The 17,972-nt window shown below is 42.9% G+C and overlaps 1 protein-coding gene across 1 annotated transcript in view; it reads right to left on the bottom strand.

Moving 5' to 3' along the window:
- The window catches only part of TBX15 (T-box transcription factor 15), a 128,593-nt gene that overhangs the window by 40,688 nt on the left and 69,933 nt on the right, over positions 1-17,972 (bottom strand). The window contains exons 2-5 of the mRNA XM_005292732.4: positions 11,124-11,337; positions 2,445-2,546; positions 800-971; positions 192-359 (exon numbers count right to left, since the gene is read on the bottom strand). Coding sequence (XP_005292789.1) covers positions 192-359; positions 800-971; positions 2,445-2,546; positions 11,124-11,337 — 656 coding nt within the window. The remainder of the gene's footprint in view (positions 1-191; positions 360-799; positions 972-2,444; positions 2,547-11,123; positions 11,338-17,972) is intronic.

Raw genomic sequence — 17,972 nt, 5'->3', positions numbered from 1 at the left:
AGTGACGACATAGTTTAACTGCCCATAAAGTGCATCTTCTCTCTATCCCTCTGATACTCTTCTCTGTTAGCTATCTTTCGCAGAGATTTAATTCTCAGAGAGACACAGAATATGCTACAAATTTTATAAATACAGGGAAAAACACTGCAGGTGAAGGAGCTGATGGGGGACAGGGACACACACTGCTTTACCTGCTGGTTTTGATAGGCTGTCACTGTGGTGAAGACAGTTTCAGGGAAGTTGAAAGTTTTCACTCCATCACCTGCAGGGACTGGTTTTGTAGGAGACAGATCACTGCTGAAGTCCTTGCGGATAACATGAACTCGAGGCTGGTACTTGTGCATTGAATGTAGGATTATCTTTAAATAAAGAAGAGAGGAGGAAATTATTTGCCTTCAAGGCTCCTATGCTCGGCTACATGGGGATGGGGGCAGGCTAACAAATCCCGAGACTTAGCCTACTGTGATACAACTGCACAGTTTTTACACTTGTCTGACAACTGAGTGAGATTCAGCCAGTGATCCCTCCGTGGTGTGTGTATATGTGGAGCCACCCCAACAAAACTGAGCTCCTATCCAAAGGGAGCCCTGGGACTGGGGGACAAGAGTTTATACATCAATGTGTTTAGGCAATGTCCCTGAGTGCAAGCAATGGGGCTGGGTAAGAGACCTTTCTAGCTTTTGTGTGGAATGGTTGCATCCCTGGGCTTGGAGCAGCAGAGCTGAGAAGTGTGATATCTCCCTGGGACGTGGTGGGAGGTATGCTGGGGCAAGGGCATTAAGATTAGCTTCTGACTTACGTGGCCTTGATCATCAAGCTCGTTGTTGGTCAGCTTGAGTTTATCAAAACTGACAACCTGCCTCATCCAGGTGTCGCCAGAAGCCAACGAGTCGGGATGGATATACACCCTGGGAGGCACTGGGGAGTCGGCGTTGCCCGCCACCATCCACTTGGAGCTGTGATACACGTACCTGAGAGAGAGGGGTGAATCTTTACGGCTAAGGAACCCAAGAGCCAGTGAAGAAGGAAATTGCCAGAGCTCCCCTTCCCCGCCACCCTGCCATACACGCGCCAAGGCCTCATGCACAGTTAGGGGGAATGTGCTTTACTGCAACCTTTCACCTTGCAAACGCAAACCAGATAATCGAACTGAACGAGCGGCTGAGGGATTCTTTATTAAAACCACCTTCCCAGTTCCTCTCAGCTATAAAGTTCTGCCATGTGTGCTGTCCTGGCTCCTTAACCCTCTCTGTACTGGAATACAAGTCTGTGAAAATAGTGCTGAATACTTCATTACTTCTAGTTTCAGAGTAGCAGCTGTGTTAGTCTGTATCCACAAAAAGAAGAACAGGAGTACTTGTGGCACCTTAGAGACTAACATCCGAAGAAGTGGGCTGTAGTCCACGAAAGCTTATGCTCTAATAAATTTGTTAGTCGCTAAGGTGCCACAAGTACTCCTGTTCTTCATTATTTCTAGAAGACAAACCTGTGGGGGTGGAGGGGGGACCTCTCACACTGGGCTGTTCAGCATATACATTCAGGGTGGATTGATTTGACTCAAAGTGATTTAAATCACTGATTTTAATCATGTTTTAAATCAGCAAGCAAGAACTCTCGATTTAAATCATCTATTTTCATCTTGTTTTGCATTTATACTTTTTAGTTCTTTTCTTAAAGAGAAGATGATTCTCACTGGTTGGTAACCATTAAAACATGTTGATATGCAACTAAATATAGCCTTTACACTAAATTGGATACGTCTTTTTGCTACCAGGGGATAAACTGTATCTACACACATTTATTTAAGCAATCATATAGTTTCACATATGTTTATTCAGATTTTTAATTTTTACATTTTTATTTTATTATTTCTTATTTACTAGATGATGACAATGTTTTTTGATTTTTGATTTTTGTCAACTCTGGATGGAAATTCAAATGCCTGAGAGCATCAGTGCATGGAGAGCTACTCCAGTGCTGCATCCTAAATACAGATCTGCAGATAGCTCAGTCCTGACCTGCAGCACTCCCTGCTATTGCCCATCCCATGGCTCTCTTGGTGAGTGATTGTTAATCCTGGCTAATTGTGAAATGCACACAGACCAAGAGAGACTAGAAAGAGAAAAATTGATTATTACTTGAATCAGAAGGCCGGGTTTGAATCCTGGTCTCCAGAAATGCAAGGGAGGGAATGTCTGAATCCCCTGACCCAGTGAGACCCTCAGTACACTGGATCAGAGGGTGTAAATCAGCATTGCACTACTGATGTCAGTGAAGCAATGCTGATTTGCACCAGTTGGGGAATCTGACTCAATTTCTCTCTGATTGAAGCATGCAGCTTTACACTTGTGTATCGTGGTGAATGTTTTTCCCAGCCTCTCATTCTTTTGGTATTCTGAGTCTAGCTCTCGTGGTGGTCCTCATTCTGCCGTTGAAAGGCTTACCTGTATCTCTTGTTATCCACAGGCACAATGTCCATGGCTATGTAATACTGCTGGTGAGGGTCTAAGCCTGTAATTTTCACTCTCATGGCTGGAAACATTCTCCTAGAAAAACAAAAGTAAAAATGAAGAAGAAAATGGTGAATGCAGGAATTATTAGAAAAGCTTGAGAGACTCGTTGGGATCTTGTTGGACGGCAGGAGCAGCCATAAGAATATTGCTGCATGAAGACTGTAATGCAGGTCCTGCTTGTAGGACTGACTTATGGGTGGATATGACATCAGCTTGGTGTGGATGCTATAGTTGTTATCTTGGTAGGTTACCAGATGCCTTCTTCTGTTCTAGTTTCCTGGTGCATAGTTCTTCCATAGCTACTTCAGGGTTAATTGTCTTTGATTCACCAGTCTTGTTAGATATTGGCATTTAGATTTTTGTCCTTCTGCTCATGAGTCTTTGAACTGGTAATGCTAATAAAGTATTGTGAGTCATGCTTCAATAGTCCAAAAATACTGAATCTGGATCCCTTGAATCCACCAAGGCTGTTTTTATCAAGTTATTTGCTATTTGTACTGACTTTTCTGTTAAGCCCCTACTATACAGAGTTAAATGAGTTGATATGGTGTGCTTGAACTGATATATCAAAAAGTATTGCTGAAACGAGCCCCTCATGAATTGTGAGCCATTACTAACTCCGCTAGAATCCCCCGGAAAGCAAACTGTGATTTACAATGAGTTACTACATTGCTTTTCAAAGTGTTGTGCAACAACTTACAAAAAATTAAATATTGGTCCACTGATAAGAGGCAATCTTTCCTTTCTAATGCAAATAGCTTTGGCAATGAAGAATCTTCTGTGGTTTCAGGGATTGTTTTGCATTCTGTTCCCAATATGAACTATAAATTTCTCACTTTACCTTCAACGACAACATTCATCGCTGGCCAGAAACAGACATCACAGACTCTCTTCTGACACTTTTCAGTACCCAGGTGGACACTGTGGATTATGCTTAACATTTTTGACTTCACGCTGTAGCGTGTTGTGACGCCAAGCCCTTGTAAAGAATCCTGTTTTATGAAGCAATGCCATCTGTATAGCCCCAGAAAGGTTTTTATGCTTGAAGATGCCTGGGCTTTTTCTGGTGGCTGTTCATCTAGCATTACCCTTTCAAGCCACTGTAATGTTGGGACTTTTTGTGTTTCTTCATTGAGCAGATAAATTTTAGTTCTGGAAACCGGGGTAGTCCTTAAGTCACATTTACATCCAATTCCCCTTCCTGAAGAGCCTCGCTTTGCTGTTCATAGGCACTCTTAAATGCACATCTCTCATATGAATTTGCTTTATTGGGCCTATATTTCACATTTAATGAGAACTTTTGCCATTTCATAATCATTCTCTGAAGTCTAGGTAGTGCGTTGCACATTAGTTTTTGTAATATAAATTCCAGTGACTTATGGTCTGTTTCTGTCTTGATTGATTTCTACCCATAAACATACTCCTGAAAATGTTCAAACCCAAAAATCAATTGTAAGCATTTTTGTTCAATCTGAGCACACTGGGCATAGCTCTGTTGTGATTAGCAAGCATAAGCCACTAGGCAAGCATCTTGCAGAAGGACAGTCTCCCACCTATGAGCTTGCTTTGTCTGAGACAGTAGGTTCTTTGTTAAACTCAAAATATTTCAGTACTGGTGCTTCTGTGGCAGCATTTTTAATTTCCAAAAGCCTTTCTCTTGCCAATCATTCCACTGCCATCCTGAACTGTCCTCAAACATCATCCTAATGAAGCAGAGTGAGACTGGTGTAATGGGGCACCCGAAAGTATCAAACTCTGACAAGTAATTATAATTCCATTTCTCCATTAGGTGGCAAGCTCCTCCTTACAGGATGAGAATAATTTGGGATGGAAGAGACCCAGTAAGGCATATCTAGACCAATGCACAACTCATCCCTCTCCAGAGTGTATTCTCCAGGGCTTTGTTTTAGCTAGTTTTAATGTTTTAAGTAATGGGTCCTTTACTACATCCCTTGAGAGACTATTGCACAATCTAGTAGACCTTACATACAAGATGCTTTTTCTTCTTTTCAGCAGAGAAGAGTGACATGCTTGAGAAAAAAAAAATTACATCCTCCTCCCCTCTTTGGTTCTCCTCCAAACTGAATTTAACCTCATTTGAGGCATAGGATAAGTCTACACAGGAAACAGAGGTGTGACTGCAGCATGTGTAGACATACCCAAACTAGCTTTGATCTAGCTAGTTTAAACAACAACAGCAGTGAAGCTGAGGCAGGATGGGTGGCAGCACAGGCTAGCAAGTTGAGTACACACCCAGCGTCTTGGGGAAGGTTTCTACAGCTAGTGTTGCTGCCCATGCTGCTGCAACTCCACTGCTATTGTTATGTAAACAAGCTGGGGTATGTCTACAGGTGCTGCATTCACACCTCTGACTGTGATGTAGACATACTCATAGAAATTGGGTCAAAGTATCAGGGAGGTTGTAACAGCAACACAATACGTCCTCCTAGCAGATGCCCTGCACACACACACACACACACACTCACACACACACACACACACACACACACTTACTTTTCTCACTTTGTGGCAAATTATCATCCAGCAATCCAGAACTGGGGCCTGACCAGGGAGTTAGCACTTTCCCTAGCTCTCCAACATTCAACAAGTTCCATCCAATGTCCAACAAGTTCCACAAAGACTTGCCACACCATTAGGTATAAAGTGGAAGAAGGAGACAATGGAAGAATTTAACTGTATTTCTTCAAACATTTTTTAAAGGCTCTGTTGTAGGGGTGTGGGAGATGGGCGGGTATTTTATTCTTTCCCAACCAGTTCACGCTTTCCAGATGGACAGAGGGTGGGGAAGGAGGAAGGGCCAGTTCATAATCTCTGTGATGTGCTACTGAGCCACTGCTTGACCTAGCCACAGCTCTTCTACTTTATTCCAAAAAGAAGGAAAATTTAGATAGATTAATTATTGAATCTCACTTCGCAAGGGGCATTCACAAGAGGAGAAAAGGAAAAACACACTGTGGTCCCTGGGGCCCAGTCAGCTAGAATGAGAGGTATAAAACTGTCAGAAGAATTCTGTGCAGGCACCCCTTAGTGAGAATGTGGATGTATGTATTGGATGGCGTTAGTTTCATAGCTGAACAACTAAATAAATTAAAAGAAGAATGATGGACTAGCCTAGAGCAGCATTACCTTGTTTCTACCACAATGACTCATTAAACCTGCCAAGTCACATGGGTACAGGATGTGGCATTTTACAGCCCAGCTCTTCTTAATTTGAAAGAGGAGGCTGTGGAACAGTTTAAAAGATAAGTCATGTTTCAGTGGGTTGATGAGGAATCCAGGATTAAATCTGAGGCTCTTTGGGTCTAAATCTGTGTACCACATTGGGAAGATTGAATGCAGTATATTCCAAGTGACTCTCTCCAATGCTAAAACCTCAAGTGTAAGGTTGCAGAATAGCCAAAGGGGTTGGTTGCACATGAAATACTTTGTAAAAGATTACCACAGCCCATTCAACAGGCTTAAAGGGTAATCTCTGAGATAATTGGAAAAAAGTTTATGCATCCCCCTGCTTTCATAAAAATGCTACAGCTGAAAAAATTGGGTTTATTTGTAAAGTTTTGTAGAAAAATATTGTTTTCTTTCGCCGTGGCTGTAAAAGTAGCTCAAAGTTTTTAGACATAAGGAACTACCACAGTGGGCATCCAGCGGGGACTGATGGATGAAAGGGAGGAAATAGAAGAGAATGGGCTAATGACTTCATTAATGGTCAAGCACCCGTCATCTAGAAAGATACCAACTAGCTTCACAATTAATAATTATACTCACAATTGCTGTACGTATGTAAAGGGAATACATGAGTTTCTGGTATGGTATAATATGGTGATTTTATTTTAACATGACTTTGGGATGACCAAGTTACTTACTACTCAGCAGTAAAGTGGTCTTTAAACGTAAGCTCGTATAAAATCTTCAAAACACACACAGGCACCATATATTCTCTCTATATGGAAAAAGTCTGTGTGTGGGCATGGTAGCCTTCTGGATGAAATGTGCTTGAATTAAATCATCATCATTAGTTTATTTGTGAGGGTTTTTTAAATAGTATTATTGGTACAGCTCTTCATCTAACTCCTCCTACAATGCCAGGCCGCCATAATACCATGAATTCAAATGTATAGGACTCTTGGGGCACAGAAAACTATAAACTAATAATATTTTTAAATCTCTAATAACTACTTAAAATAGCTTTTGCATACACAACATAGTGATTGTGAGCCATATCTGAGGATCTTTCAGGGCTAGAAGGAAGTGCTAATTTGGGGCAGCCAGCACATTTTCTTGGTATAAACTTTTTTGTTTAATACAGAGACAAGGTGTCCGTTTTCCTTTGCGACAAGTGTTGACACACTGTGGTGACAGGGATCAGATACACATTCCAAAGTTGGGGACTTCCTCATTCCAATGGTTTAAAGCTCTGGTTTCTAACTTTGCTGAGTCACGAGATACTGGCCCGTTATTCTATCACAGGAGTGTGCACATCTAGACTTCGGTCAAGTTTGATTTGGGGGGAAACACCACATCAGAGGGAAAGAAGGAAACAGTTCTCTGGCAGGTTGTTTTAAAACACAATGGTAGGTGCTTGAAGCTGTTCAGATGTTGGAAGATGTCCCAGCATAGGCAGATTAATGAGCAGAGGGAAGGTGAGGGGTTAAAAGTTAAATATAACAACAATTAGAAAAAAAGCACAAAACAATCAACTTTGAAACACCAAGCTTCTTCGCTACTCACACTTGCTTTAGCACCAGGCTCATGTAGGGCCTCCAAAACCCAAACTTTATTGGCAAGGAACAAGTCCACATGTCTGGAACCCATGGCATGCAGCAGAACTGCTCCGTTGAGCATGCTTTGATCCAGGACATTGATTATAGGTAGGACCTCTCTTTTAAAGAAGTGAATAATAAGCAGTATGCTTCTGGTCCATATCCAAATCACTTTAACACTTTAATGTTGATGGGATGGGAGTATATGTAGCTATTAAATACTAGTTGCTAGTTAGCAGCATTTCTATTAAGCAGAATCTTAATGCGTCACCTTAGTATTGTTCATATTGCACAAACTCACTTATGAACTTTGATGACAAAATTCCTGTCAAAATTCTCAACACCAGATGGAGCTCTTGACTCCCCTCCCTTCCAAACTCATCTCCCCAGACCAGTGTGAGTTGATCAAGCCAAGTGGCAAAGGAGATAGGGTAAAGTGCTTTTTCTAATGGTGCCCAGCTATGAATGCTGGTAGGCTAGGAAGAGAGACTATTTTGTGGAATTTGTTTCTCCTTTGGTCAACCAGAGCATGCGTGTACAGTGAAGTGTTTCTCTCTTCTTTCAGTGCTTTTGCATGAGTGGACATCATTTTGGGACAGGAAGAAGTCTATGGTTTTGCTCAATAAGTTGTGTGGAGGATAATATATTTTGTATCATGCCCAGAGATTTTACACATTTGTTAGTGGAAAAATAAATGAAATAATCAAGGCTGAGATTTTCAAAGGCACCTAAAGGAGCTATCATTGGGATTGATCAATGGGCTTATGATACAAAACAGAGAAAGAAGTGTCCCCTTCCCTACTAGACCTTTAAAGATTTAATATTTCCCCAATTTTGTTCCATATTAAAAATGACTTAAATGAGTGCTGTATCAGCCTATTTACAATGAAGATAGTTTTAAGGCTCTTAACTATTTTAACATTTGCTGCTAAATATCTCAGACAAGGTGTTCCAGTTCTAGAGACTGTTGAAAAATTTGGGATTGGGGGAGGAGGATCCATGGAAAATACTGACAAAAACAAAGATTTTCCACAGAACATTGACTTTTAAAGGAAAACCTGAAAATTGAAGACTTTCAGTCAAAAATTGAAAGCTCCCTTTGAGAAAATTGAAAAGAAGATACTTCATTTTGGATCATGTTGACCAAATCAAAAAAATTCAGGCTGGAGAAATGTCTTATTTCAGGACAGTTCAAAGTTAAAATTGGTCTACCTTTGCTGCTATGGCACTTCATGTTCAGGTGCCTCATGCCCCTATTCTCCCCTAGGGGCCAGGTTCCTTGGCTGGACCACTCTCCCATGATAAACCACATCCTCCTCTCTTGCTGGCCCATCACAGTGCATCAAGGGAATCACATGACTGTGGTGCATCATGGGAGATGTAGTCCATCTGGGGAGCCCAGCCCACAGAACAGAAGGGATGTATGAAACAACTGAACTACAACTTCCATGAGATCTGTGGAAGCTCCAGGGATGTGGTTTAATGTCAAACCAAGTTGAAATGAAATGTTTCAATCCAGAAATGTTGAAATGTTTTGTTTCAATCAAAAATCTCAAAACAAAATGTTTTGACAATTCCAAATTGCAAGAGTCTGTTTTCAGCCAAAAGTTTTTGGCTGAAAATTTTCATCAAAAATATCTTTCAATAGAAAATGCAGTTTCTGCATAAATGAAATTTTCCAAAATTTTTGGAGGAATGCTAAAAATGTAATATTTTGTTTTGGATGAGTCTGACCCAAATCTAAATATTTCAGTTTGTTGAGCTGACCCAAAATATTTTGTTTTATTAAACTGTATCTTTCTATGCTGTCACATTGTCTTCTGGGAGTTTTAGTTCAGGTGCCTCATGCCCCCAGAGTCTCCTGTGGGCCGGGATCCCTGGCTGGACTACATCTCCCATGGTGCAATGCAGTATCCTCTGACTGATCCACTTAGTGCCTCCTGGAAAGCACAGGACTGCAGGCACATCATGGGAAGTGTAGTCCAGCCAGGCAGCTTCTTGCCCATAGAAAAGAAGCGGGGCATGAGGCAGTTCAACAGACAGAAATGAAACATTTCAGTTGGGGGAATATCTACATGTTTTGTTTCGCTCAAAAATGCCACACAACATTCTGCCATCAAAATATGGTGGAACTTTTCAGTACATGTAAAATTTCAGTATTTCAACTTTTCATCCACATTTGGGATGAAAATAAATATTGAAATATCAGAAATTTCCATGCGACACTCCTGACAATGGCAGTGGAGAGGCATGGGGCTGACATCTCCTCATATAAATCACTCATTCCAAGTATGGATCCCAGTATGCACAAACCTGAGGAATAAAACAGGATGTTAGCCCCTTGATCTCAAAGCCATTACCCCTTCTTGTTTCTCATGTTCAGTGGGAATGGGTCTTAATTTAAGTTGTAGGAGATGAAGGAACTGTAATTCATCTTCCAAATTTTCTCAAGCTGGGAACATCAGGACATTTGATGAATCCCAAAAGAGATTTCAGCTCACAAATACCTTTCTCTTGTGCATGCTAGTTAGGTGACTCCTGCAAACAACTGCAGAAGGAAATTGTGCCATAATCCCACCCACTGCCAGGTTTGAGATCTATAGATGGAAAATATTATATAAGATCAAGTATTATTATTAAGTTATTCCTGTTACCCCTCCTCTTCTATTTCTGATGGGAGGACATGTACTGCAGTCTGAAAGAAAGACAACACAAAGAGTATTGGTGATCCTCTAATGATGAGGGGACCTCAATTTAGTGATGAGAGAACCTCAAAAGGTCCCAAAAGTCAGTTTGGTTCTGATAAGCTTTCAAAGGATGGATATTTCCAAACTTTTCCCAAGCTATCTGATCCTCCTGGAGCCACAAAACAATGGTGAATATCCCACAAGAAAGGTTCCATATATGCATTTTTGGAAAAGGGGCAGAGCAGTTCATATTTTAGCCAAACTGGCTCACTCATCTTTTATCATTTCTCTGTCCATGGTGCTGATTTGTTTTTAACAAACTTAATTGGAATTAAAACACCAATAGTTTGAAACATACAGCATAAAATTAATGCCCAGAGAGCTGGAATTCTCCCTCCCCCTTCAAATCTGAGAACTCTAGAAATGTTAAGGCTAACCTCAGCTTTCATTTTTGGCTAATATAAAAATTTATCTATTTCCATGAGTGAAAATGTCTTCAGTTATGGCTGATGGTGTGACAAGATGAACTGCCTTTTTTAAAAAAAATCCCAAATTACTCCTGGTTCCTCTACACTCCCAACTGAAATGCAGCTACTTCTGGGGTGGAGGATAACAGCTGTGAGAAATCCTATGTATGTACCTGTTAGTACAGGAAGCCAAGAATGTACCCACCTGGAGCTGGAGGAAGATGTTAGATTGGCACAAACCTGAGTTAATTCCACTAGAACTGGGATTAACAGAGATAGCCTCATGGGGTGTTATGGGATCTTTAAAGAACATGAATGGGCCAGGTTTCAATTGTATATCTCATCTGAAAGACAGCACTATGGCCATTGTCTCGGTATTCCCTCCAAGAGAAGACCAGCATCAACCATATCTTGATCCTGCAGTGCATGAATTTCCTTTGGAGGTCTCCTCTCTCAACCTGGCTCAGCCCTGTTTAACTTATGAGATCTGACAAGATCACAGCACAAGGAGGTACAGCTACATAACTTTGACAACTGTTTGCTTCTTCTAATTCATTCATGTATTCATTCTTCTTTAAAGAAAGAAAACAAGTTTAAAACCCAGCCGTAACCATACTAAAAAGTGTATCCTCTTTCTGTTTGTTTTTATTGGGCAAGAAGCCAGGAGTATCTTACCTGCCTGCTTTAGTGATGATCATCTCTGTTCCAATGTCATGGAATCTTTTCCAGAGGTCAGCACACTGCAGCTCTACCTGGATCTCCTCCATGGATGATGGAGGAGGAGGCTGGGGACCTGAGCCACCAGATGTGAGGTCAGAGTGGGAGCCAAATGAGCAGGATGTTCTCTCAGTCAACACCTCTGTGTCTGACCCAGTACTCGGCTCTGAATCTGAAAAACAGATACACCCATAAGACATTTCAGTTCTGCTGCACCAGTGGGGGAAGGAAGGGAAAGAACCAACAGTGAGAACCTCTGGAGAGTGGCGCAATGGGCTTTTATTATATGTTATTATAGTTTGTTCTGATTTATGAACTGATTTCTGGATCTGTGTTTCCAACATGACATCTAGCATTTTAGTAAAGTTTTAGAAACAGCTGATTAAAATTGCCCACAACATAAAATATAAAACATCATCATGATGCTGAGAATGAAGCACAATGTATAGATTAAAAATAGAAAGGAAAAAAATAATTCAACCCACAGTTAGATGGGCTCACTGGAAAACTACGTTCCATTTAATTGCACATCATCCCACACTACTATTGCAGAGTTAGCTATTTTTAGACAAAGTACTTTTTTCCTTTTAATACCCTTGTCATCAAAAATAATGAAGGGTTTTTTGTTTTTGTTTTTTGGCAGCACCACTTTGGAAATGTATTTTATTTGTACCTATACAGAGACGGCGAGTTATATGGGCCCGTAGTGCCCATGCTCCACCAATATTCAGGAACGTAGGCCCGGCTCCACCAGTGTTGGGGCTTATATTTTCAGAGCCATCCCATCCATAGGACAAACTGGGGCAACTGTTCCCAGCTCTGCGCTTCAGGGGGACACAGGGTCCAGAGCAGTCTGGAGGTTAGCGGGGGGCCTGGTGCCAACAGCAGCTCTGTCCCACCTCTTCCCGCCCCTGCCCTGTCCCCACTCCACTCCTTCCCCCAATCCCCTGCCCTGCCTCTTCCTGCCCCTGCTCCTCTTCCACCTCTCCCCCATTCGAAATCTTCCCTCAAGGCCCCGCCCCGCCTCTTTCCGGTTTCCACATCCTCCCCTGACCAACGCCGGGAGCCGGCAGGGCGGAGCAGAACAGAGCGGGCTGGGGCTGGGTCACTCACTGCTGCCGGCGCCAGGCCTCTTGCTAAATCCCCAGGCTGCCCTGGGCCCCGCATCCTCCAGAAGTGCAGGGCCCCGCAAAGCACAGGGCTTGAGGGGGTTGTCCCAATCCGTTCTATGGATAGGACGGCTCTGCTTGGCCCTATTCTGGGCACCACCAAAAATTATACAAACCTGGCATCCATGCTCCTATAATATAATTTTTGGAAAAATGACATTTCCTGGGAAAACAACCATGCAGCTTTTGGTGAGGAAAATGCTATAGGCTACTGAAGGACAAGGAGGAAGCATGGTAAACATATGGAATCAGTTACTGGGGAAAGCAATTGAAGCAAATGGCATAAAGGATTTCAAGAGACCCCTAGATCTCTTTGTGGAGAAGGAAGGGAGTAAAGGGGCTAGATAGAAAGGAAGAGAGCTGGGACTGAAATCAACCAAAAGAAAAGCTGGCATGTTGAGCCAGATGTCTATACTGAAAATATCTTTTGAACTAACGAGCAAAAGCACAATAATCAGTATAGTACTAGACTACTGGGGTAAATTAAAGTTCTCTTTAATAGTGATATTCCTTGCGCCAGTATTCACACCATCTTTACATCGAAAGAAATTCATAACATTTTAAAATTAGAGATTGCCTTACAAGTTGGTTTTATGGGAAATTACTTACTAATATTAATATTAAATAATCAAATGCAATTGATAAATAACATAAACATACACAGAGACTTTCAGAACAAAGGATTCTAAGGAGCTTTGCAAATTTAAAAAAATTGATATACAAACTATATCCAAGGATGACCTCACCAACCACTCAAATGCAGCCATGTCCATGGGAGAATAAGACAACTGTTTAACGGTGTACAGGAATATTACATACTGTTTAAGACAGGAAATACTGCCCTTAGGGGACATATAGGGAGGGCTAGCACCAGGGCTAGCATCTCTTCCATTGCAAAAAGTGCGATGTAATCTTTAATCATCACAAGTGGTCAGAGTCTCAGATTTACAGTTTATCTGAAAGACATACCATCAGCAGCAGAGTACATCTGAAAGCAAAAAGCACTGGTTCAGTAAAGACTCAGAGAGAAAAGTGCCGCCTACTGAACCACCAACACCACTTCCTGAAGCACATAAGGGTTCTTGGAAACCTCCTAACTGTAATGACATGGGCACAAACTGCTTAGCTCATATCATCTGGTGAATTTACAGAATAAGGTGTCATTCATAAACCTTTTGCTTCTGTAACAATCCTGAGTGAAATATTATGCCTTATATTCAAGCATTAAGAAAAAGGACCCGTGGTCATATAAGGTAAATCTTGTATTCAAGTAGTGCAACTCATGCACTCAAAAAATGCATTACTCTGAAGTACCCAAGCACAAACAAAGGAGTAGCATGTAGGAGTGGGGAGGTGATTTTACCTCTGTACATGGCATTGGTGAGACCAGTTCTGAAATACTGCGTCCAGTACTAATGTCCATGTTTTAAAAAGAATGTTGGAAAAAATTGGAGAGAGTGTAGAAAGAGTCACAAAAATGGTTCATGGGCTGGAGAAAATGTCTTATAGTGAGAGACTTACAGAGCTCAGTCTGGCTTATCAAAAAGAAGATTGAGAGGTGACTTAATTACAGAGTGAAAGTACCTTCAGGGTAGGGTTACCATATGTCCTCTTTTTCCCGGACATGTCCGGCTTTTCGGCACTCAAACCCCTGTCCGGGGGGAACTGCCAAAAAGCCGAACATGTCCGGGAAAATGCCGCCCAGGCACTTCCCCTCCCACGGCAGCTCTGCTCCTCCCCTGACTCTTCGGCTCTGTTTACGAGCCGAGCTGCCCGAGCGCTATGGGCTTCAGGCAGCCCCTTGCCTCCGGACCCCAGCCGTCGGCCGGGCACTTCCCCTCCCGGGCTCCGGCGGCGCAGGGTACGGAGGCACAGGGGCTGCCCGAAGCTGGTAGCACTGGGGCATCTCGGCTCTTAAACAGAGCCGAAGAGTCAGGGGAGGAGCAGAGCCTCCGGCCGCGGCGGCTCTGCTCCTCCCCGACTCTTTGGCTCTGTTTAAGAGCCGAGCGCTACGGGCTTTGGGCAGCCCCCATACCTCCGGACCCTGCGCCGCCGGAGCCCGGGAGGGGAAGTGCCCGGCCGGGGGCGCAGGGTCCAGAGGCATGGGGGCTGCCCGAAGCCGGTAGCACTCGGGAAGCCCGGCTCTTAAACAGAGCCGAAGAGTCAGGGGAGGAGCAGAGCCTCCAGCCACGGCAGCTCTGCTCCTCCCCTGACTCTTTGGCTCTGTTTAAGAGCCGGGCTGCCTGAGCGCTACCGGCTTCGGGCAGCCCCCATGCCTCCGGACCCTGCGCCGCCGGAGCCCGGGAGGGGAAGTGCCCGGCTGGGGGCGCAGGGTCCGGAGGCAAGGGGGCTGCCCGAAGCCCAAGCGCTACCGGCTTCATGGTTTGCCGGGCAGCCTCCAGACCCTGCGCCCCCGGCTGGGCGCTTCCCCTCCCGGGCTCCAGCTGCGCTGGGGAAGCGCCGTCCGAGGGCGCACAGTCTGGGGGCTGCCCGGCAAACCATGAAGCCGGTAGCGCTCGGGCAGCCCTTTCCGCGTGGCTGGGAGTGGGAGGGAGGAGGGGCGGAGTTAGTGTGGGGAAGGGGTGGAGTTGGGGCGGGACTGGGGGTGGGGAAATGGGCGGGGCCAGGGCCCGTGGAGGGTCCTCTTTTTTTATTTGTTAGATATGGTAACCCTACTTCAGGGGCAGAAAATACAGTGAACTAAAGGGATCTTTCATCCAGTGGGAAAAAAGGCATACAAGACCCAAGGGCTGACAGCTGAAACCAGATAAATATTAATAAGAAATTAGGCATACATTTTAACAGTGAGAGTGATTAACCATTGGAACAAACTCCAAATGGAAGTGGTGGATTTTCCATCTCTTGATATCTCAGATTAAGACTGGATGCCTTTCTGGAAGACATGCTTTAGCCACAACACAAGTTACTTGGCTCAATATAGGGGTAAGTGGGTGACGTGTAATGGATTATGATATACAGGAGGTCAGACTGGATGAGCTAATGGTCCCTGCTGGACTTTAAACTCTGAATCTATAAATCTTTGTTTTGGGAGCTGCACTTCTGTAACTAAGGGCAGAACTGGTCCACAATGACTGTCCTCAGATCTCCTAATGGGTCCTCCTATTGGTCACTTATTTTTTGGGCATTACTCATTATATTAGGCTTCAAAAATGCCTTACTGTAAAGTACCCAAGATATTAAACTACACAATATTAAAAATAAAGAGAAAAATCTTACATGTGTATAATGCCACTTGTCCAGGAACACTTTACAACCCTTAACACACTCTCTCTCTCTGTCTCTCTCTCTCGCTCTCTGTTTGTGTATGTATACATACATAGTGTGAATCCCTTCCCACTCCACTGCAATGAAGGTTTCTCTGGGCCAGAATGTGGCAGCTGTTAGGTTTTATTTATTTATTTGCACAGCTTATTTCTGTTTGCAAGCTTTGTGAACATTTTATGCAACAGGTGGCCATTACTCTCCTTAAAGTACATTTGCTAACAATGGGAATCTATGCCCTAAATAGACCACGCAAAACCCTGCACACACGTAGACATGGCAAACTTGGGCAAGGTCACATATAGTCATACAGTGTCCCTTGTGGTAGAGATAGAACACAGCTGAAATGAATATAAAGGGAATTCCTTATTCAGGCTGCTGAACCCAGACAGACCCTGTGGTTCTCTCTAGATCTCTCACTTTCATATTGGCTAATGTCAGCACAGGGGGCCTTCACAAAGTCAATCACATGTAACAGACATGCATAAAAGGTACCATGTTATTGAGGCCATAAGTACAAAAGGCCACACACCTAGGAAGGCTAAGCACCTGGAGGATATAGCAACCATATAGTGGTAGCTCAACCACATAGACCTCTCCCTAAGTATCCTTCATAGTAGCCAAATGCCACGTGCTAAACATAAAATACAACTGGAAGATAATTCTACAGCAGTCTGTCATGGTGTACCAGAGTGTCTTACCAAAAAATATTTCTCATTCATTCATTCTAATGTATTAACTGTGCTCTCTCAAACTTGAGGTACATTATTAAAAGTGTGCAGTCCCAATTATAATACATTCATTATTATCAATATGCATTATATGTATTACACTATCACCTACAGGCCCCAGACAATATTGGGCCTATTGTGCTAGCCACTGTAAAGACACACAGGGTCTGGTTTTCATTTACTAATGCTCCTTTACACACTCTGGCAGCAGAAAGGGGCCTAAAAATAATTTCCTTCCACTTTAAGATCTTTTACACAGCCAGAGCAGAGTAAAGGAGCTTCAACATAAATGAGAATTAGGTCCATAGTGACAGACTTTACAAGCTAAATAGAGCAGGCAAACAAAAAGTGGGAGAAAGGTAAGTATTATTATCATCCCATTTTACAGATGGGGACTGAGGCACAGGCAGATTAAATGGCTTGCCCAAAGTCACCCATGAAATTTATGACAGAGTCAGGATTTCAATCCAGAGCTCATGAGCCTTGGTCCAGTGCCTTAACCACAAGGATATCCTTTTTCTCCTTCAGTAAGTTTTAGAAGTGTGCTTAATGAGGGTTATACCCATCAGTAAGGATACTGACATGCTCTAAAACTCATCGCTCTGTTAATCAATAATAGAAAAAGAAGACCGAAAATATGCCCTCGAATGTTTGACAAATGGAGTGTTACATAGAGCCATATCAGAAATATTAATAAGAGAATCTAAAAGTGAAAACGCAAAAAGAAAACAACAGTCACTCTAGTTCAAAATGGGGTCTCACATCCACTGGACTGCATATTGCCAGGCTCCATTACTTCCTCCTTGGTTTATTCCACACAAGACTCAGTAAAGGAACATGGGTGCCAGAAAGGTAAAAAATGTGCGCCTGATTCACTGGTATGCTTCATCTGCTTGGCACTGCTCCAGAAATGCAAAGTTGTTGTACACCTATCTTAACCCACCAGTTGAATTGGATTTACTGCTCCTCTGAATTGGTAGAGCAGTGCCAAGCAGATGGAGTTTACCAGTGTATTTGGCCCTATATGTTTGTCTCAAAAAGCTAACTCTTGCTTCATCCAGGAATATGAGTATATATTCACAGCCTAAAACTTCAAAGTGGCTCTTTATCTCCCAATCAGTCCTCTTTTTCAATAGTGTTGAGGTCCCACCTAGCAGTGTGGAGGTAAAGGAAGCTTTTACATTTTGAAGATTACAGTTTGGGGCCAGATTTTTGAGAGAGCTCAGCTCCCATTTAGAGCTGCTCCAGTTGAGAATGGGAACTGCTGAATGCTGAGCTCTTCTGAAAACCTAGCCATTGGAATCTTCCTTGCAAAGCACATTACACATGTGTGAGGCAGGGGACCAGGACTGTTGTATGTGATGTTTCAGAACAGGATTTATTTGCAGGGCTTAGTCCCACAAACCAGTCAATCTGGACCTTACCCAAGATTATCTGTCACAGTCAAGAAATTCAGCCATTCCAGCAATCTGATATTAAACAAGAGCCTATTATATCAACACTGTTATCTCTGGATTTATGTAACTTGCTCTCTTTTATAGTCTCCTTTATCTGCATATCCTGGTACTCCACAACTGCCCCCAGTATTAGATTGCAGGGCAACTAATCCTGGGGAATTAAAAAAT

The sequence above is a fragment of the Chrysemys picta genome, chromosome 1, assembly GCF_011386835.1.
Source record: "Chrysemys picta bellii isolate R12L10 chromosome 1, ASM1138683v2, whole genome shotgun sequence".
In the NCBI taxonomy this organism is placed as follows: domain Eukaryota; kingdom Metazoa; phylum Chordata; order Testudines; family Emydidae; genus Chrysemys; species Chrysemys picta.
The sequence above is the reverse complement of the archived record's forward strand: the minus strand, read 5'-3'. Positions and strand labels throughout refer to the sequence as shown.